The following is a 21,904-nucleotide window of genomic DNA, read 5'->3' as shown; positions in this document are numbered from 1 at the left end:
ACATACTGTATGTGTGTGTATTTACTGTATATATATATATATATATACACTAAATAAACACAGTACATATACATATATAATGTAAACAAAAGCGTTTATTTTGAATGTGATTAATCGCTATTAATTATTTGACAGCACTAATAATATTTCATATGACTGAATCTGTAGGATTTAGTAATAAAAGTAACTTTAAGGCTCTTATTTATAAAAAAACAAAAATAAATAATGAAGTAAATGTAAAATAAATAAATAAAGGAAATAATTAAAAATATTTAATATGACTAAATTAGGTTACACTAATAAAAGTAACTTTAAAGGCCAAACGCCATTTTTATTTTAGAAAATAAATAAAATTATACAACATATCATAATAAATATTTTATATGACAATCTGACTACATGACTAATGAAAGTAAAAAAAAAAAAATATATAATACAAATTATACAAATCAATATGATAAATATTTAAATGACTGAATCTGACTACATTAGGTCAGACTATTGAAAGTCTCTTAAGAGTTAATCAATTCATATAATAAAATATAATTATATTATATTATATTTTGGAGATACATTAAATTAATATGACTGAATCATATTAATCTGACTACATTAATTTACACTAATTGTTCACCACTTCAAATTAGGTACAAATGAGCTTATCAATGAGATAACTGCACTTTGGAGAAACTGGAGGAGGTTGAAGACAGAGAACTTGAAATCACATACAGTAAGATACAGGTAAGCACTCGGTCCTTTGAAAGGAGGATGGAAACATCATTCTAATATGTATACTGAAGTCTAAATGCCTTTTCAGAAAAATAACAGGAGGAAATTATACTTTTAAACACACAGTTACACCAAGTGTGACTTTATTGTCATTGAGAGAAGTCCAAAGCCCAGTCTTCTCAAGCTCTCCTCCTCTCTCACTGAAACTAAAGCACACTATTGTTCTGACCAACAGCAGATACACCTGACCGCAGACATATGGAAGCTCCACACTTTAAAGTGATTATATACGACACATACAGTAAGAGCAAACACACCTTCATGTGCATAACAGAGTGTGTAATATGCTGTTATCAGGCCCATCATTAATCCTCAGCCTAATGCACTGTGCACAGGAGCGGGTCTCTGAACATGAGATCCGGGTCCACCTGCTGGCTCTCTGCCCGTGCTGCGCTGGGCATGTAAAACACACAGCAGATGGGAGCCGAGCAGAGGTCAGTCCAGCAGTGGCCTGGGAAACTCAAGCAGCTCTCATGCTTCACTTACAAGAACTCCATAAACATACATATTTCAAAGATGAGCATTGTTTCCACTTTTCACAAATGTAGGTTGAAAAACAGGGCTTGAAATTTATAATATGGACAAAAGTCATAGAGCGCAGTATCAGGAAGTGTTCAACCTTCAGATTTTGTATTTATTTATCAAATTAATTATTAAAAATACGATTACAATAATATTAATTATAAGTAATTATAATAATAATGCAAAACAAATCGATTTAGTTACTCTTATTTATACTACTACTACTCCTAATAACAATAATAATAATAATTATTATTATTATGATTGTTGTTGTTGTTAGCAGTAGTAGTAATAGTAGTAAATTATTTATCATTATCATAATAATTATATTTAGTAGAAAAATTATAAACATAATAATATTAATAATAATTAGTAGTAGTAGTAAATTAATTAGTTATTTCAGTTACCACCACCAACAATAAAGTATTATAGTATTATTATATTATTTATAGTAGTAACAACAACATTGACAATTATTATTATTATTTTCTGTATTATTGTAGGATTTTCATTGTTGGATGCAGTAGAGAAGGACAAGACACAAGACCACTATTAAACTCTGTTTTTTATGCCTCATTTCTTTTTTATTAGATAATTACTTAACACAACATGGGATTTGTGCCTCTATTGCTTTATTGGATGCCAATTTACAGGCTACTCTGTTCATGGAAAGTGCCTTAATAGATTTATTGGGGTAAACCCAGTAGAACAGCAACCAGAAGAAAAAGCTTAAGGCGGAAAAGGAAAGGAAATGATTGTGTTAGAGTAATTAGAGCAAAAATGTTCTGGCTGCATTGTTCCTTTCAAAAGACAACACTGACCCTCAGGCACACACACACACACACACACACACACACACACACACACACTGAAACTCAACACAACATGCAAATCAGCTGCAAAGAAATGGAGCTCAAACAAAGCTCTAAGTGACATATCAACCAGCCAAACCGGCAAATCCACTGCACCAAGATCATATATTAACCATATTTATCATGCATATATTTCTGCTAAATGTGCTTTATGTTTTTAGCATGGTTAGTGTGAAGAAGACGTTCATACAAACCCAATTATCTTCACACTACAGTAAGAGCACAATAAACCAGACTGCCGCTGTCACAACCCATTAAACCAGCAATTTCTCACAAAGCAAATAAGCAGCAATACAAATCATCTGCTTGGTTTCCTGCTACCTTGTGGAGATTATAGGAATTACACTTGAATATAATAAATTCAGTGATGAGAAAGCATAAAAATAATAATGTTAATAAAAAAAGCAAAGACGACTTGTAATATTTTTCACAAATATGATTGATGAATCAATGGTTTGTACACTCTGTTATGTTTTATGTAGATTGTTTGTATACTGATGTATATTTTGTTATGGTCAATAAAAAAGGGCACAGCCTATGAATTGGGACAGTGGGATGTGGACTGACAGTCTAATAGTGGCTTACACAAAGTAAACCATAAGCATAGGCTATTACTGTATAAAGTGACCAAATACAGGGATTCGAATTAAATCTAAAATGTAAATGTGCATACAGAGTTTAAGAATTTTGAAAACAAAGAAATTGATAATTTTATGTTAAAACATAACATTCTGTATTTCACAGTTATATAAGCATTGTGCAGATGGTCAGATGTCCTTTGGATCATTCTTAAATTATGCTCAAGGTTTTACTTGTGGAGTTCAAACCAGCCAAATAATTTGTAAATCTTGTACTAAATGAAGAAAATAAGCATCTGGGTCTTTATTTATGTATAAAGAAGCACTTGGTGCCATTATATGTCTCAAACTGACTGACGTTCCTCTCTTCTCAGCATTACTGTGGTCCACCGGTTCCAGACTCCAGTTCATCTACTAGACAACGTTGCTCCTTCTTCAGCAGTCTGTAGAATTCTGCTTCTGCAGCAGCTCCCCCAGAGTCAAGAACATCCAACAAGAGTCTCATTTTCTCCTGTCGTGGTTCTGCATCATGAACTTTACTGTACGTTTCACATGGAATCATGTCTTTGGTCCTCAAACCGTCAGCAATAGTCATCACCGATGAAACTCTCTGAATGAGTTCATCTCTGTGTTTTTTCACAAATCCACGTTCTGATTAAAAAAAAAAAGTTACATTCCAGAAGGGATTTTGTTTGATAGAAAGAATAAACGACTAATTGAAATACTGTATATCTTTAAATTCATACCTGAGAGTCTTTTGTGAGGAGGAGGGTCTGCATCTTTTCCTAATGTTATTTATTAAAGACATTTGATCACTGAAAAATCGACTTTAATTTATGTATACAATCACAGTCAAATTTAAGTATAATACATGACACTTTTAAAGTAGAAAGACTCCAATAGTTTTCAAAAAATCATTTTTTTACAGTGTAGATTGTTTCAATCTTTCATATAATTTTTATTTTTGTAACGAGTGTTAAAAAGTTATAATGCTAGCAACATCTGTAATTCATTCATTACCTATGAGAAGGATTCGTCGTGGAACCCATACTTCCTTTCCTTCAGTTTCATCTGAAAGACTCAGTCTGATCTCCTCGGTGTCAACATTTACAAACACTTCAAATGTGGCATGAAAGTTTGGACCAAAATTACACTCAAACCTCTCAGTCTGAAAAAGCAAAATGAAGGTGAGAGACTAAAAATCGCTGATATTAATCTATTACACAAATTACTCATGGTGCAAAATATGCTCAAAACAACTAGAAAGGGAAAGCATCTACTCTTCAGTCACTTTAAGTAGAAATCTAACTGAGAATATATTGCTGACATTATACGACGTTACCTCAGGCTGCACTGTAGATTCCTTTGGTTCACAACACAGACTATATTCTGATCCCGGGGTGAGAGAGCACTTTGAACTGGTTTTAATGTGTGTATACTCTGTGTGCTGGTCCTTGACCTTAAGGGAGAAAAGATCTGTCAGATTTTAGATATGAAAGCCAGAAGCAACAGAGGTAAAATGGTAAAAAAAAAAAAAAAAAAAACACATCCTCAAATAGGTACTAGGCTAAATAGTAGTGGGATTTCCCTTTTACACTGTCTAATACAGAAAGCAATTACCCATATATTAACAATACAGTCATTTAAAGTATGCATCTTCTATATGTTCCAAAGCAGTTTTGTAATGTTTGTCTCTCAATAGAGAAACTATGGCTATTTGATATGCATCAGAGTGTGTTAATACAAGATACCGACACCTCTGGCAGTGGAACATTCAACGGGAGCAAATGGACATCCAGTATGTTTTCTCTCAGTCTCGCAGTTATTGGTCGAAGAAAGAGAAGCACTTGGGCAGCGACAGGGGAAGGAGTAAAGATCATCCTTTTCAAAAGCCCAAATAGGGAGAGATCTCTGATGTCAATCATCACATGAGTTTCATTCACTTGGAGAGGCTTCATTATTTCTACATTACCGCCAGTGAAATGTGCTACAGCCAAACTGTCTTTATTTTCCTCTGCAAAACACACAGAAACGTATTTTAATATAAGTTCGTATACAGATGTTCAACAAGTTTTCCAAATAATGTATGTAGAAATAAACCTACCAGAGAATATTTCACAGTGAGGAAGGTGCAGTCCTGAGATTGAACCGTTAAAACAGTCAATGCTGTACAAGGGTCCTGCAGGTTTCATCTGATCATAACCAACTAACAGACGAGGATCCCATGAGACAACTCTATACAGCGCCTCTCCTTCACCCTCCATCACAAACACAAGACTGGTCAGACTGCAACGAAACTGACCAGCATGTGGACACACAAACCTGAAAGACAGGATATTTTCATGTTATTAAATCATAATGGCCTGCATATCGATTTATTATGTGATAATACTGTGGATAATGCTAAAAAATACAAATAAAATAAAATAAAACGGGAAGTTTGAATTAGGATTTTGGAAAAATTCTTGCAAACAAATCCAAATAACAACATCAATTTCCCAGGCAAAACGTTTAGGCCCGGTTTCACAGTCAGGGTTTAGACTAAGCCAGGATTAGGCCATAGTTTAAGTAATTTTTATAAACATGCTTAGAAAAAAAAACATTACTGGGGTGCATCTTGAGACAAGGCACTGATATATTTTAAGATCAGTCAGTGCAAGTTTATTTCAGTTGAAACAGCTCAGACTTACATTTTAGTCTAGGACTAAGCTTAAGCCTTGTCTGTGGAACCGGGGGTTAGACTACTGAAGCAAAATATTTAAAATAATAAAATGAAAATACAAAGGCAACACAAATGGAACAAACAGATATGAATATATGCAAAGGTTAACAAATGCTGGATAAAATAAATGTTTATTGGAAAGATAATAATACAGCAATTGTATGTGAGGATGTGATAGCACAAATGCTGTTATGATAATAGACATATTTTAATTCATTTGAACATTTAAGCTCAGAAATTTAACACCTTACTTTCTTACAAAAAGCATAAGTGTTTCATACCTGTATATAGTCGTGTGTTTGTCCTCAACATCTTGCTGAACACATTCAGGTGTGAATACTTCTGTATCACCTGAGCACTGAAGTAAAGAAAAGAACGATCCTCTTATTCTGAACATGATGACAGAAAGAATACATGACAGTTGCAACTTACTGAGTGTCCTGAAGATGATTCAGCTCCTAATCGAGAGTAAGACACAAATCATTAGACATCTGAGTTTGTTATTAAGCTACTGTATATTGCATTAAGCCATTTGTTACTGGCTAAAAACCAAGCCATTTAATATAAAACTGAGGAAGTATATAATAATAAAGACAAAATTAATACTTGCCAAGCACCAAGTTAGATTGAACTTAACAGGCCTTCAATTTAATAGTTAATGTTAACAAAAATACAGTCTTTACCAAATGACTGACAGGCATAAAGTGCCTGAAAGTCTTCTGATTGACTAAACAACGCATCTGTCTGTGACCACAGCTTTCTTTTTAGTTTACAGAGTCTAAGGCTGTCACAGATGCAATATTTCACTGATATCTGTTTTCTGCAAGCCATTCCACAGAAAATCGATTTATTTGCTTACTTTTGCTCTCTTTGAAACTCTTCCTGTCTCGCTCAATCAGCACTGACTTCCTCCAGCTAGAGGTGAAAACATTGACCACTGATTACTGTGAAAAACTGTATTTTCAAAGACATAAATTTTATTAATATATTTTAATATATATTTTATACATACTTACTCAGTCAGTTTCCAACCTGTTTGTGTCAGTGATTCCCTCAGATACTGTTTTATATCAAATGGAATAAATGCAACTGTGGAATTTATCCTGGCATGGGGGAAAAAAACATTTAGCTACATATGTTTCTGAAAACAAGTTAACAATAATTTTAATATTCACAAAAATATACAAATCCATATAGCACATGCTTAAAAGATCAGATCTTTTTTCTTACCTGAGTTCGTTCAGACTGGGAAAGTCCTTGAGAAGCGAGAGGATTGTGGGAATCCATCCGATGGTAAATTTGTCTATCTGCACATTAACTTTCTTTAAACCAGACACAGAGTGCAGGACATCCAGCAGGAAAAGCCTTTCTGCTGATGAAACTTCAGGGCTATAAAAAAGGCATATGTTATTTGCACCCCTGTGTAAATATTATAACATAAAGTATATAGTGTTCACATATTAATATATAGTATTATAATAACATACTGTACACTATCAACAATTGGCAAGATGATTTGAATGCATTTTATTGCAGGTTTGAAAAACCCTATCTCACAACCATTCTGAACTTCTCTCCATGGATACATTAACACCTCCAGCAACCCCAAAACCTGTGCTGACCAGCTGGCCCACATCTTTTCACAGATCTTCAACAGATCACTGGAGCTGTGCGAGGTCCCTTCCTGCTTCAAACGCTCCACCATCATCCCCATCCCAAAATTACTGGACTAAACGACTACAGACCTGTGGTTTTAACATCTGTGGTCATGAGGTCATTTGAAAGACTGGTGCTGGCTTATCTGAAGGACATCACTGGACCCTTACGGGATCCTCTTCATTTTGCTTACAGAGCAAACAGTTCTGTGGATAATGCAGTCAACACGGGACTGCACTTCATCCTGCAGCATCTGGATAAATCAGGGACTTATGTGAGGATCCTGGTTTTTGAACTGCAGCTCGGCCTTCAACACTATCGACCCAAACCTCCTCCTATCCAAATTAACTCAGCTCTCAGTGCCCACCTCCATCTGTCAGTGAATCACCAGCTTCCTGTCAAACAGGTAACACCTAGTAAATCTAGGAAAATTCTCATCCAGCACACCCGCATGATCAGCACTGGAGCTCCTCAGGGACGCGTCCTCTCCCCACTGCTGTTCTCCTAGACACACCAATGACTGCACATCTAAAGACCCCTCTGCCAAGCTCCTGAAGTTTGCAGATGACACCACACTTATCGGCCTCATCCAGGATAGAGAGACGAGTCTGTTACAGACAGGAGGTTAAAGAGCTGGCTGTCTGGTGCAATCACTACAACCTGGAGCTGAGTTGTGGTGTTTTTTCTGCACTTCTATAATGGCCTGGTTCAGCTCAGCTACCAAATCTGACCTTAGAAGAATGCAGCAGATTGTCCGGTCTGCTGAGCAACCCTCCCCACTCTCCAAGAAGTGTACTCATCCAGAGTGAGTAAGGGTGTACTCACACTAGGCACGGTTGCCTTGAACAGAGCCCGAGTGCAATTGTCCCCCCTCCCCACTCTTCCACTGGCCTGCACTCACATGGCTGGAGCATGCTTACATCATTATCAATGAATGAATGAATGAATGAATGAATGAGGCATTTATAAAGTGCTTTATTGTGTATTGCTGTACACCCAAATCCATTTAAAAACATATGAGGGGGTCTCTCCTCAACCACCACCATGTGCAGCATCCACCTGTAAACTTTGTGGTTTATTATTTTGAGTCGTGTGGGGCGCGGTGACACACGGCCCTCTCATAATATATTGCTTAACAGATTTATCGCTTTTGCCACTCTCACCGTCTTCAACACTACACCAGATGCGAGTGGTGCGGCGCGGCGTGAAGGGACAAAATACTAAAACCCATTATAATCATTTCTGCTTTCTACATTGGTTGTGGTGTTCTGACGATTTGTGCTACCGGCTCAGATTCTGCTACCTCCCATTAAACAGATAGGTAGCACAAATGCTACCCATCAGATTGTGCTACCAGCATCTTATTCATGTGGTTTGAAGCTTTTTAAATGTCCACAATTACCCCTACCCTAAACCTACCCTACAGTGTTGGGGGTAACGCATTACAAGTAACGCGAGTTACGTAATAATATTACTTTTTTCAAGTAACTAGTAAAGTAACGCATTACTTTTTAATTTACAAGAAAATATCTGAGTTACTTTTTCAAAAAAGTAACGCCAGTTACTTTTTTCCCATTTATTGACTGACAGTGCGCTGTGTGAACATGCTGTTACTGTAGTTCTAGACTAAATGTGAATGTGCATTAATTCATCCCACTCGCAAAAAACTGATTTAGTATTCATCAAAATGAATTAAAACAGTCAAATGCAAACTCAGAATATGACGCAAACTGCAATAATTAAATATGTTAAACAATACAAATGTAGCCCTACTCATATATAAAAAGTAACGCAAAAGTAACGTAACCCGTTTTGCATATTGCTTTAAATGCTACTGAGTTCTGCTGATCCCGCACCTCTCTTCTGTGGGGTGACAAGCCGTGCTCTGAGAGACTGTTTACTTTAGAAACTTGCTAAACTTGCAAAACTCCACTTTTGAGCACCTTAGCAACCCAAACCCACACAGGCATATCTTCAAATCTGAACGTAATAGAGACATGGGGGTTGGTTTATTTCATTCATACTGGCAATCAGCCACCTAGCAGCACCTTAGCAACCACCCTGGGTACCATAGCAACCACCTAGCAACCACTCCGGGTACCATAGCAGCCACCTAGCAACACCTTAGTAACCACCCCAAGTACCATAGAAACCGCATAACAACGCCCTAGCAACCACTCTGGGTACCTTAGCAACTGCATAGCAACACCTTAGCAACCAACCCAGGTACCCTAGCAAACACATAGCAACACCCTAGCAACCACCCCAGTTATCCTAGCAACCGCCTAGCAACACCATAGCAACCACCCCAGGTACCTTAGCAAATGCATGGCAACACCTTAGCAACCACCCCGGATACCCTAGCAACTGCATAGCAACACCCTAACAACCACCCCAAGTACCTTAGCAACCACCCCGGGTACTTTAGCAACCACATAGCAACACCCTGGCAATCTATCTATCTATCTGTCTGTCTATTTTTCTGATTAATGGTATTGTCTTCAAAAAACTTTAAAACTACTTTAAACTTCAAACTAGATAAAAATTAAAACCTTCAAACTTAAAGCATTTAATCACTTATTCAGAGACATTCCTGTCTATGTCCCTGCTCTGGCTTCTAAACAATGCACCCTTGACCCTTGTCACCTCACTCAGGGCGGGTCTAAGGTAAGATGGACATGTCAATCAACTATTGTGGGAGCGGTCTTCGTCCGTGTGACATCACACAGACAAGAAGCTGAGAACGGCCTGATTTGAAAAAGGGGATATCATTTTTAGGGATTAAATAAAAGTCACTGGGTGGATTTTTATCGTAATAGGGTAGATGTGTACACACACTGCCAACACACATTTATGTTCAAACAACATGTAAAAGTGAATTTAGCATCCGATGACCCCTTTAAAATAATGCAAATATATTTTTGGTAGCACAATCTGGTATGTAACATGTTTCGTTGGTACAGCGGCATGACGCAACAAATCTATTCGACGCCTCGTTCTATTTATGACGTATACTGACAACAAGTTCAAATGATTTGCGACAGTCGTTTTCTCGCGTCTGGTGTAGACATCCTCAAGCTGTTGTGGCGTGGCTGCACTTGCAATCGTGCTGCACTTTTCCAGTTCCACGCTTAGGTGCTGTTAGCGCTCACAATACATGCGAACCTCACCCGAGCCCAACTGAACCATGCCCTGGCTTACCTCTTCCAAGGGGAAAAGGAAAGAGGAAAGGGAAGTGGTGTGTGGCCAAGTATGGTGACCCATACTCAGAATTTGTGCTCTGCATTTAACCCATCCAAGTGTACACACAGTAGTGAACATACACCCAGAGCAGTGGGCAGCCATTGCTGCAGCGCCCAGGGAGCAGTCGGGGGTTTGGTGCCTTACTCAAGGGTCTCACCTCAGTCGTGGTATTGAGGGTGGAGAGAGTGTTGGTTATTCACTCCCCCACCTACAATCCCTGCCAGACCTGAGACTCAACCTTCAGGTTCAACTCTCTATCCACTAGGCCACGACTGCCCTAAGTGAGCCAGGGATGGCTAAATAGAGTGATCACATTAGTCAAACGAACTGGGCTTTGGGGTCGGGCACGGTTCAGATCTCCTAGTGTGAGTACACCCTAAAAGAGTTGGCAAAATCATTCTGGACCCCTCACACCCAGGCCACTTCCTCTTTGAACTGTTGCCATCTGGTCAGCACTACTTAGCACTGCGCTATGTGTAAACATACCTGACAATATAGCTCTTTATGAATCTGATTTTATTAGTAGAGAGGAAGCTAAAAAATATGCAGGTAATTCATACTTGCACAATTCACACTCTCTTTTTTACAGACCTGGGTAATCTCTGGAGTTTCTGCAGGAAAAGATTCTCCAGTTGACAGTGGAAATCTCTGGCCGTGAACAGGTGAGCGTTAATTCTGAGATTAACAATGACTGTCTCGTTTTTGAGCTGGAAACTAAAAGCCGAAAACAGAGCCTAAAAAAGTAAAATTTAGAGACTTTAATTTTATGTTAGTAACAAAAATTAAACAGTCATTTTTTTATGATCAAAGTTTCTTACGTGACATCTTCATCATTAATTGATGTAATAATCAAGCTTTTGATCCTTTTTTTGAGAGATGCTTTTGAAGCTTTTTGATCCAGTATTCTGTCAATTACAATAAATTCATTATTTTACTGTACAAGTAATGGACTCTTTGCATGGTGACTTCTGCACTTTGTCTCTATCAAGTCAGTAAAATCTAGTGAAAAAAGTATTTTTTCTTATGATATTATATGAAAACAAGACTTTCTGGAAATGGCTGTAAATTATATCTATTTTCGTATGAGGCAGAAAGCTGTCATTTCATTCAGCTACAGCTGAGAAGAGAAGCTAACAAGTCTTTGACTAAAACCTTTCTTATATGTATAATACTATATTACCTATGAAAAATTAGAGTTAACGTTACTGTGGCTGCATGTCAAATGTGGGGTGAATTGTCTGAAACTGAAGTTGGATTCATTGACACAGTAATCCGATATTTAACCATATAATAGTATAAGCTAATTACAATACAATCCGAATACCGGAAATGTTGGGACATTTTACAATTTGAATAAAATGAAAACTAAAAGACTTTCAAATCACATGAGCCCATATTTTATTCACAATAGAACATAAAGAACATAACAAATGTTTAAACTGAGAAATTTTACACTTTTATCCACTAAATGAGCTAATTTCAAATTTGAAAAATTTGGGGGCAACAAAGGGCTGAAAAACGAAGAAATTTTGAATTTTGAATGATTCAGCTGGGAGAACATCTAGCAACTAATCAAGATAACTGACATCAGGTCTGTAACATGACTAGCAATAAAAGAGATGTCTTAGAGAGGCAGAGTCTCTCAGAAGTAAAGATGGGCAAAGGCTCTCCAATCTGTGAAATGCGTAAAAAGATTGTGGAATACTTTAAAAACAATGTTCCTCAACATCATGTTGCAAAGGCTTTGCAAATCTCATCATCTACATTGCATAACATCATCAAAAGATTCAGAGAAACTGGAGAAATCTCTGTGCGTAAAGGACAAGGCTGAAGAGCTTTGTTGGAAGCCCATGGTCTTCAGGCACTCAGATGAGACTGCATCACTCATCGGCATGATATTGTGATTGACATTACTAAATGGGCCCAGGAATACTTCCAGAAACACAATCCGCTGTGCCATATGCAGATGCCAACTAAAGCTCTATCATGCAAAAATGAAGCCATATGTGAGCATAGTCCAGAAGCGCCTTCGTGTCCTGTGGGCCAAGGCTCATTTAAAATGGACTGTTTCAAAGTGGAAAAGTGTTCTATGGTCAGACGAGTCCAAATTTGACATTCTTGTTGGAAATCATGGACGCCATGTCCTCCGGGCTAAAGGAGGGAGACCTTCCAGCGTGTTATCAGCTTTCAGTTCAAAAGCCAGCATCTCTGATGGTATGGGGTGCAAAACTGCATACGGTATGGGCAGTTTGCATGTTTTGGAAGGTATATAAAGGATTTAGAGCAACATATGCTCCCCTCCAGATAACGTCTATTTCAGGTAAGGCCTTGTATATTTCAGTAGGACAATGCAAAACCACATACTGCAGCTATTACAACAGCATGGCTTCGTAGTAAAAGAGTCCGGGTGCTGAATTGGCCTGCCTGCAGTCCATATCTTTCACCTATAGAGAACATTTGGCACATCATTAAACGAAAAATACGTCAAAGACGACCACAAACTCTTCAGCAGCTAGAAACCTATATCAGGCAAGAATGGGACCAGATTCCAACAAAAACTCCAGAAACTCATAACCTCGATGCCCAGACGTCTTCAAACTGTTTCGAAAAGAAGAGGAGATGCTACACCATGGTAAACATGCCCCCGTCCCAACTATTTTAAAACCTGTAGCAGGCATCAAATTTGAAATGAGCTCATTTTGTGCATAACATTTCTCAGTTTAAGCATTTGGTGTGTTATCTATGTTCTATTGTGAATAAAATATTGGCTCATGTGATTTGAAATTCTTTAAATAAAAAAAAAAAACAGAATGTCCCAACATTTCTGGAATTCGGGTTGTAGTTTTTGTCCCCATCATTATGTGTAATTTCTTATTTTCTGATAAATAACAGGTAACGAGAGATCAATATGGAGTTTAAGACCTGATGATCCAGTTAAGTGACAATGGCACTGAAAGGTTAAAGAATTTGATCAATCATTTCAAATAGAAGACTCTTTGAATATACTTTGCTTGATCTAAAAATACCATTTTAGTGGAAATGTGTTGGCTGTGCACCATGCATGAGTCCATAGAAGTAATAGATATGACTAAGTTTAGAATTAAATATCCATTACATCAGTTCTTTCACAATCTTTCCTTCACCAAGAGCTGAGATCAAATCCCCTGTATCATCTGTAATGTGGTCCACTTTCAACCTTTAAAAGAGAACATATTAACATTCAGATATCTGATATAATAATAGTATAGTACATTAGGTATAAATTCAAGAGCAATGCTAAAGTCTCAAACATGTAGAGAGTCTGATCGTTGCTCACCACAACTCTTCACAGCTGTACAGTGTAGACTGAAGAATCTTCAGATTGTCAGATGTTACATTGAGTCTCACTTTGCCAATGTTAACACAGTTCTGAAAACAAAACCGCAACATCCAGCAGTCTGTATTTTTCAGCAGAATGTTTGACAGATCTATAGAATGCAAATGTTCCAAAACTTTCCCAACAAAGCTCTTCTCATGGATCTCATAGAGACAATGGAGAATGAACAGCATGTGTTCATTTTGATATCTCTGTGAACAGTGATTGATCCATTCCATAAGCTGGGTTTCTATGTTGACAGAGACAGCCATGTTGTGCTTTTCAAAGAATGAGGAGATCCATTCTTTTTTACAGAGACCACAGAGAAACAGAATCACAGGCTGCAGCAGCTTTGAATTGCTTATTTCTAAATTTGCCTCTCTATCGGACCAACAGGACAAAGCCCATCTTCTCTCTACAGTATGAAGCAGCTCTCTCACGTTCTTCTTTGACTCTTCTTCATCCAGAAGGACATAGTAGAGAGCAGTGAAGAACTCCTGAAAGCTGTGATGCATGAAACTGAACATTGTCTCCCGGCTGATTCTTCTCTTAAAGAGGAACTCACACAGGAATGGATTGCCAGCAGGGTCTGACATTGTTTCATGAACACTTTTCTCCTCAAACAGCACTTGTTGTTCCAGCATCCCTCTCTCTGCCAGTTGACCCAGACTCCTCAGCAGGTTCGGGACAGACTGACTCAAACCCTGGCAGTGATGCTCCAGTAGAGTGGACACAAAGTCAACGTAGACAGAGCTGGTGGTTTCCAGTCCACTCGTCACATCTGCACCATCAATGAACCTCTCTCGCATGACCGTGCAGATGATCCAGCAGATTACTGGGATGGAGCAAGCTGTCATGAGAGTTTCATTTGCTCTCACACATTCATAGGCTCTCCTGAAGAGTTCCTCATTCTGGAAGAACTTCTGGAAGTACTCCTCCACCCCCTTCTCAGAGAAACCTACAACCCTAGAGAAACGTTTTTGTCCTGTAAGTAACATGCCCTGTGGGACCTCAGTTCTAGTAGTGATGAGCAAGACAGATCTGGGCAGGATTTTTTGACGAAGCAAGGAACAAACAATGACCTCAGGTGTGGCTTTCTGGAATTCGGATGATATGCAAAATTCATCACACATGAATCTAAGCTCATCAAGATCATCAAGTCCGTCAATGATGAGGAGCACTCTCTGTGCCGAGTCTTGTAACATCTTTGAGATCTGATCTGACGTTAAACTACAATTCCAGCTCAGGAGCTCAATCAAGTTCATCTCCTCAGAAATGCACTTCACCTCTTCGTACCTCAGACTGAAAGCCAGATCAAAGTCTTTAAGGTAATGTTTTTCAGATGCCCAGTCCAACATAATCTTTTGCGCTATGATAGATTTTCCACTACCAGAATTTCCTTGGAGAATGATAGTAGGATAATACAGATGTATATTTGACTTATTAAACAACTCCTCCAAACTGATATTCCGAAAACCGCCTTTTTTATTTTTCTGAATAATCACAGGTTCAGTGTAGAGGGCAGCCAGTGATATTCTTTCACCAGAGGGGAAACTCCTCTCATTCTGATGCCTATCCTTCCAGTCGACTGACTTCTTATACTCACATACCATCTTCTGCCATGCTAGAGGAAAACATAAAACATTATTTAGCCTCACAATAGAAAATGTTAAACTCAATTGACAATACATAATGCAGTCACCCTGATATGAAAAGTGTTGTTTAACAGACAGCAGAACAGACAATCCTTTTAAACCAAGCTGAAGTTACAGAATCTTATTGCACTGAATTACTAAATAACCTGCATCTTCTGATTCAGTACCTCTAAATAAATATGACCATCGATGTAAGATCTGTCAAGATTCAAATTACACTTCTGTCTCAAAAACGAAAACAGTTCACTATATCACCACCGCTTATCAGCCTTTAAATGATCGATCTAAACTCTTACAGTGTTTTGAAGATATTCAGTTGGTGATTTATTTCAAGACCAATCAAAGTAGAACTCTCATTTTGAACAGTCAGAACATGAGCCTACCTGGGTCTCTATTTTGGAATCTTTGAGTCAAATAGGGCCTCCTAAACACTGAGTAAATGGACCGCTTGATAACGAGAGAATGATGAGTGTTATATTAATCTTATTATAACAAACACACTTATTCTTGTCACTTACTATACGTACAGGTGAGTGAGGTTCCATTGTTGTGTCTGGCCCTGATTGGAAAAGAAATGGTTAGAGATCATGTCAGCTGGATTAAGGACACAAGTACAATTTGCTCTGATGTTGATTTAGTAGCGTACAGTAGTAGTAGTGCAGTTTAGTGAGCAATACTTATTATTCTGGTAGAGACCTCATAAAATTAAGTCATTTTAAGACACGTGAATTTCTTTATGCAGACACAAACACAGCAACAAATTGTACTGTTCATCAGCAATCAAAGTAGAGATATCATATTTTATAGAAAGAATATGAGCCTACCTTGCAATTCTACATAATGCTGCCTAGACATTTCCAGATTGTGCCACTTAATAAAGAGAGAATGATGAGTGTTAACAGTTGGATATGAAGTAAACAGATGCACGTATTAGTTGAAAATAAAAAAAATTCTAGTCCTTTTTAGTTCACCACGGTCTCAATATAACAAACACACATTATAGAAAATTTCTCATCACTTACATATGACTGATGTTGTATCGTTGTGTCTGCCCCTGATTGAGAAAAAAAATTGGTTAGAGCTCATGTCAGTTGGAATAAGGACACAAGTACAATTTGATCTGATATTGATTTAGAATCAGTGCACAAAGCTTATTATTCTGGTAGAGACCTCATGATTTGAAGTCCTTTTAAAACACTGAGATCCTTCATGCAGACACAAACACAGCAGCTAATTACAATGTTCATCAGCAATCAAAGTAAAGCTCTCACATTATAAAGTCAGAATATTATCCTACCTTGGTGTACGGGGAGTCTTATGTCTGTAGACATTGCGTAAACTCGCCACTTAATAAAGAGAGAAATAATGAGTGTTTGAGCAGTTCATGGACATGAAGTAAACAGATGCACACAACATTAAGTGAAAATAAAGAGCTTTCATGTCCTTCTTAGTGCACCATGGTCTTATTATAACAAACACACATTACGGGACATTTCTTGTCACTTACTATACGTACAGGTGAGTGAGGTTCCATCGTTGTGTCTGGCCCTGATTGAAAAGAACTGGTTAGAGATCATGTCAGCTGGATTAAGGACACATACAATTTGATCTGATGTTGATTTAGTAGAAAAAGTTTAGTCCCCAACACTTATTATTCTGGTAGAGACCTCATGATTTGAAGTCCTTTTAAAACACTGAGATAGATAGATAGATAGATAGATAGATAGATAGATAGATAGATAGATAGATAGATAGATAGATAGATTTTTATATTATATTATATTTATTATATTCTTATCAAAGCTCATGAAACATTTAGCATCTACTTATGTAGTTAATAGATAGTTATAGGTGTTATGCATTTTGTTAATCTTGCCAATGATTTTAAATGATTTTGTAGATCCGCTCTGTCACTATGAGCTATTATTACGTGGACGTGGCCCTTCCCGAGCAAGAAGCAAAAGAAATGAAAAACATCAAACTTAAATGACGAAACGAACGGAAACAACAATATTGTACAATATTCAATATTATAATACAATTTCGGTTATCCTTTATAGGAACACGTATTGAAATACTATTGTTGGTGGATTTCGCTTGATAAATAAGGCCTAAATAAATAGTTCACTCACTATCAGGCTCCGCCATCGTGATTGATCGACTATCCTGTATTTTAAACTATTTGAATACTGTCCCGGAGTTCATACTGCAGTACAGTGAGACATTAATTCCGAGGAATTAAACCAATTTTGCCAGTTTCTTTTGTCAATCTCTAAAAACGTGCAAAAGACTTCCCGACTCGTGAAACAGTAAAAGGCTATATGTAACGTGATCCGACAAAGAGCAATCGAAACTGAAAGTTAAATGGTAGCCTAATCAATAAGACAAAAAAAAAAAAGTTACTATAAATTTACTATAGCCTATAAAACCATGGTTAATTTTCGTAAGGGATGCATTTCTGCAAAATTTGAGATGAAATGTTCACTTTTTTTTAATAAAAGCATAAAACTTGGTACACTTGTTGGTGGCCCTTTAGTTAGCCTACTTTTAAACTTAGAGTAAACGAAATCGTCTGATGTCTCAGTCAGATTCAGTTATATTATAATATGAAATATAAAATATTTTCAATTAGTATAATATTGTTACGGAAGAGGTTCCTGTGCCGCCTCCCTCGCACCACCAGAGGGAGCCGTCGCCCGAATATTAACTTTCTCATGAACTCCATTTCCCATCATGCCTCATACCAGGGACTGATTGCACTCCACACACCTGCACCTCATTAACACACACACATATAAGCCAGTCACACACAGCACCACACTGCGAAGTCTGGATCTCGCCCCGGCTGTCATTTCTGAGTGTCATTACCCGTGTTTGTTTTGTACAGACCCTTGGGCTGTTTACCGTTGCTGATTGTTCTCTGCCTGCCCCGACTTTGGATTGTCTACTGGACTCTTGATTCTCGCTGCCTGCCTCGACCTTCTGCCTGTTTTTAGACTCTGTCTCTGCCTTGTCTCTATTGTTCAAGTTTGCTGGTGATTTACTCTGCTCGTTTGACTATTCTAAATAAAAGCTGCAAACGGATCCAACCCAGTCTGGTCTCTCGCAACAGATATATTCAGTTAATATATATTTTATGTACAATAACAGTAATTTCAAAATGTCGCTATCATTCGGTAGCCTATTTAGAAAGAAATATTCGTTCTTTTTTTATTTTGTTGAACATTGCTTTTAAAGCCAAGCCTTAAATATAATCATTTAAATGTATAAACAAAATTAAAACTAACCTTGCTAACCTTCTTTTTTTAATGCTTTAGTAATTCAATGAATGCCACAAGAACAAGAGGTCTTACATATTCACATGATCAAATTAGCATTCGCTGCCAGAGAAAAAAGAAAAGAGAAAAAAGGAAGAAAATTACATTTTTTTGTTTGTTTGTTTTTTGTTTGTTCCAAGAGATTTACATATAATTTAGTCATTTATAAAATGCACAATTTGAACAATTTGGTCTACGCTGACCCACACTGTTAAAAATGTATTGTAATTTTACAGGAAATTCCTGGCAACTAATTGCCGTGAATTGTGCCATTAAATAAAAGTAATTTACTGACATAAATTAACAATTAATTTACAGCTCTTCATTTTTACAGTATGTTACTGTTATACTACCATGGAAATTAACTCTGCTCCAATTGCTTCCAGTCACTCCACACTGTCCACCCGTATTCTGGACAGCACCGCTGGAATTAGCCAAATCGGAGGAAAGGCATACAAACTGGTTCTGGGCTATTCGTGGGCTAGAGCATCCAGTCCCAGGGGTGATGGGGTGGATGGGGAGAACCATAGCGGGCAATGTGTAGTCATGCTCGACGCGAAGTCCACTTCCGCTACCCCAAACACTCGTCAAATGCAGCTCACCGTTTGAGGGTGCAGACTCCATTCCACTTCCTCCAGGCTCTGTCTCGAGAGCATGTCAGCTCTGAAGTTGAGGCGCCCCAGAACGTGAACCGCTCGGATCGACAGAAACCTGTCCTGAGTCTACAGAAGGACCTTCCTCGCCAGCCTGCATAGGGGGCGAGAGCGTAATCCTCCTTGGTGATTCAAATAAGACACAACCGTTGTGTTGTCCGTCCTGGCTAACACATGACGGCCGTTCAGCAGTCTTGAAAAATGTTGGAGAGCTAGAAAGACCGCTAGCAGCTCCAATCTGTTTATGTGCCACCCTCGCTGTGCCTCCGTCCATGTTCCGTGGGCAGGGCGTCCTTGACAAACAGCCCCCCAACCTGTCAATGACGCGTCCGTCGTGACAGTCTCGCGTCGAAAACATGCCCCCAATCGAACTCCTTCTCGGAGAAACCTGGACGATGTCCAGGTCTTTAACTTGAGAGCCAATCGTCCAGGTAATTTAGCACACGAACACCCTGGAGCCGCAACGGGGCCAGAACTGCGTCCATGCATTTCGTGAAGGTTTGTAGAGCCAGGGCTAACCCGAAAGGAAGAACACGGTATTGATACACTTTGTCCTCTAAAGCGAATCTGAGGAACTTCCTGTCTCTTGATGATCTGAATATGAAAGTATGCATCCTTCAGATCGATCGTGACAAACCAGTCATTTGGTTGAACCTGAGACAGAATAGATTTTACAGTCAACATCTTGAATTTGCTCGTTCTGAGTGCAAAATTCAAACGGCGTAAATCCAGTATTGGTCGTAAGCCGCCACCTTTTTTGGGCACAACAAAATATTGGCTGTAAAAACCTGACTCTATCTGAGAGGGGTGTACTTCTTCTATAATCCCTTTCCTCAACAGAGATGACACCTCTTGTTGCAGCACTGTGGTTTCTTTTGAACTTACGATCGTGGGAATAATTACACAGAAAAGAGGCTGGCCTTTTCGAAACTGAATGGTGTATCCGTAATGAATTGCGCGTAATACCCATTGTGAAATGTCGGGCAGGCGTTCCCACGCTGCTCTAAAATCCTTTAATGGCCTCAAGACCTCCGTCTGCAGCTGTGATGTGTCCACATGCGTTAGAATTTCCGAGCACGGAAAGCCCGTGGCATCCGTAAGAACGAGAACTGCATGTGTTAAGGTCGCTGTGTTTTGTTGTATTGGGTCCTGAAACGTGTTTACGGCAGGATTCATTCCAACAGGATGCATATTGGGCCCCGCTGCTAGCAGTTTTGTGGCAGCTTTGTGGGCCGTCATAAACAGGCCGTCCTTGCCAAACCCTTGGACCATCCCTCGAACCCTGAAGGCTGAAGCACGCAGATTGTCTGAGGGGGCGCTCGGAGTGGTGGCTCGCTCTAATGCTGCTCGAGGCGCGTTCTGCAGCGAGACAGTCAATGTTTGAGCCTGGGGACTTGCAGTGAGAGGGTTGGATACACTTTAGTGGTCCAGCAGCGCTCTCTAGTGGAGGGCACAGTCCCCGAGGAACAGCAGAAGGATCAGGAACTGCCATTAGGAGCGTGAGGACGAGAGGTTTTCGCCATCGAGCTCAGGTCTAGTCTTTTCCGCTGGCGTTGGTGAGCCGGTGGATAAGACCTAGGACCCCAATCTTTACGTCGCTCTAACTCCCTGGGCCTGCTGGCGGAAAGCATAATAATAACAGTCCATCCTTGGAGATCGGGGCATCCACAAGAAAAGATTTGTCCTTTTCCTTTATGTCGGTGAGGTTGAGCCACAGGTGGCGCTCAACCATCACCATCCCCGACTGCTCGAGCCGACTGCTCGAGCGGTGTGCTTGGTGGCACGTAGTGCCAAGTCCGTAGCCCGCCGCAGTTCCTTCACAGCTTCCGGTGTGATGCCTTCTCCGTCGTCGAGCTCCTTCAATAGCTCCGCCTGCTAGGCTTGAAGCAGTGCCATCCAGTGGAGCGTGGCCGCCACCTGACCTGCAGCCGAGTAAGATTTCCCGATGAGGCTAGATGTGACTCGACACGGTTTCGACGAGAGGAGGGGGCGAGACTTCCAAGCCGCGGCCGAGTTTAGCGCGAGATGTTCAGCCAAAGTCTCTTCCACCAGCGGCATCGTTGCATAACCACGGCCCGCCATGTCAATAATGGTGGCGAAATCCACGGCAAAGTTTTCGCTGATCTCTTGCACTCGACTGGGGAGAGTGAGCGAGATAGAGAAAACTCCAGCGCATCACTTTCCTCCCGGTTCGGGTCGCACATGTCGCCCCAAGACATCGGTGACGTCACCGCAGCATTGAAGTGACCTATGAGAGGAAACCTGAATGAGGGTGTAGGGTGTGATTTGAAACACAGCCTCTGAGTGTCGACTCTGAGCATTTTTACTTCACAGGACTGCAGAAGTCTTCTTTCTCGAAAACAACAAATATTACCCAGAATGCATTGTTTTTTTACTGTTGTAATGAAAAAATAGGATGTTACTCTCAGAATATGGCCGTTTTTTACATAATTTTTTAACAGTGCACTTCTTATGCATATGGTGTTTTCCTAATAAAATAAACGTAAGTTCTTTACAATTCAAATTTTCATTTTCACTTCAA

At 39.1% G+C, this 21,904-nt stretch overlaps 1 protein-coding gene across 1 annotated transcript; it reads right to left on the bottom strand.

Moving 5' to 3' along the window:
- Positions 1-3,137: 3,137 nt before the first annotated feature.
- On the bottom strand, positions 3,138-17,540 carry LOC306866594 (NACHT, LRR and PYD domains-containing protein 1 homolog; the record flags this gene model as incomplete). Its single annotated transcript, XM_079411851.1, has 13 exons — positions 3,138-3,412; positions 3,782-3,929; positions 4,104-4,220; positions 4,519-4,775; positions 4,866-5,083; positions 5,765-5,841; positions 5,916-5,941; positions 6,343-6,398; positions 6,714-6,872; positions 10,974-11,096; positions 13,498-13,578; positions 13,699-15,361; positions 17,525-17,540. 13 exons carry the CDS (start codon positions 17,538-17,540, stop codon positions 3,138-3,140), a joined length of 3,216 nt encoding a protein of 1,071 aa, XP_079267977.1.
- Positions 17,541-21,904: the final 4,364 nt, after the last annotated feature.

This window comes from Barbus barbus (assembly GCF_936440315.1).
Source record: "Barbus barbus genome assembly, chromosome: 48".
NCBI lineage: Eukaryota > Metazoa > Chordata > Actinopteri > Cypriniformes > Cyprinidae > Barbus > Barbus barbus.
Note: the sequence above shows the minus strand (reverse complement) of the source record. Positions and strands in the feature narration are given on the sequence as shown.